General features: G+C 66.4%; 1 protein-coding gene across 1 annotated transcript in view; it reads right to left on the reverse strand.

Moving 5' to 3' along the window:
• The window catches only part of ERBB2 (erb-b2 receptor tyrosine kinase 2), a 10,631-nt gene that overhangs the window by 8,136 nt on the left and 1,557 nt on the right, over positions 1–938 (reverse strand). Inside the window, exons 3-4 of the mRNA XM_014957911.1 lie at positions 546–925; positions 317–458 (exon numbers count right to left, since the gene is read on the reverse strand). Coding sequence (XP_014813397.1) covers positions 317–458; positions 546–925 — 522 coding nt within the window. The remainder of the gene's footprint in view (positions 1–316; positions 459–545; positions 926–938) is intronic.

Below are 938 nucleotides of genomic sequence, written 5' to 3' on the forward strand. Positions count from 1 at the left end.
TCCAGATTTTGGTTTAGGTCAGGTTGGGGACAGGAGCTGGGTCTGGGCCCATCAAGGGACGGGGGGGGGAGGCCCGGGGTGGGGGGGGGGGGGGGGGGGGGGGGGGGGGGGGGGGTGATGCTCACCCTCCGGGCAGGGCTTGCTGCACTTCTCACACTTCTGGACGTTGTTGACGGTGACCTCCTGGCTGTTCTGGGGGCACACCAGGGTGCAGGACCCCCCCTCCGTCGCAAGGTAGTTATCTGGGGGGGTGTAATGGGGGGTCAGGGCCACGGCAGCCAGGCACTGGACCCCCCCCCATCAGTGTGACACTCACAGGGACACTGGCTGACGCAGCTGGCACCAAAGGTGTAGCGCCCATCAGGGTTGGGCACCGACTCGAAGGTGTCCGAGTTGTAGATGACGAGGGGGGGACAGTGCAGCTCGCAGATCCCGCTGCGGTTGAAGTTCAGGCACGCCTAGGGGGGGGACACAAGGTTGGTGTGAGACCCCCAAAATCCCCACCACCACCCCAGGACCCCCCATCCCCAGTCCCCGGGGCGCACCAGGCAGTCGGAGTGCTTGGGGCCGGTGCAGCCGGCGGCGCACTGCTCGTGGCAGCAGTCGGTGGGCTTCGTGCCCTTGCAGCGGGGGCAGCCGTGGCAGATGCTGTTGGTCACTTTGGGGGGGGCAAAGGGGGGGCAGAGAGAGGGACACGGTTGGGGACAGAGACCCCGATGGATAACCCCCACAAAGGGATGTGGGGGTCCCCAGGGTGAGATGCTGGGGGGTAGGTGGGGTCTCAGGGCAGGGATTTTTGGGGTCCTTGTGGTAGGGATTTGGGTGCCAAGTGGGGGCAGTGGGGCAGGGACTTGGGGGAGGGAAGTAGGGATCCCCAGGGCAGGGATTTGGGGTCCTTGTGGTGGGGATTTGGATGCCAAATGGACTGGGGGGGGGGA

The sequence above is a fragment of the Calidris pugnax genome, unplaced genomic scaffold (genome assembly GCF_001431845.1).
Source record: "Calidris pugnax isolate Ruff unplaced genomic scaffold, ASM143184v1 scaffold337, whole genome shotgun sequence".
NCBI lineage: Eukaryota > Metazoa > Chordata > Aves > Charadriiformes > Scolopacidae > Calidris > Calidris pugnax.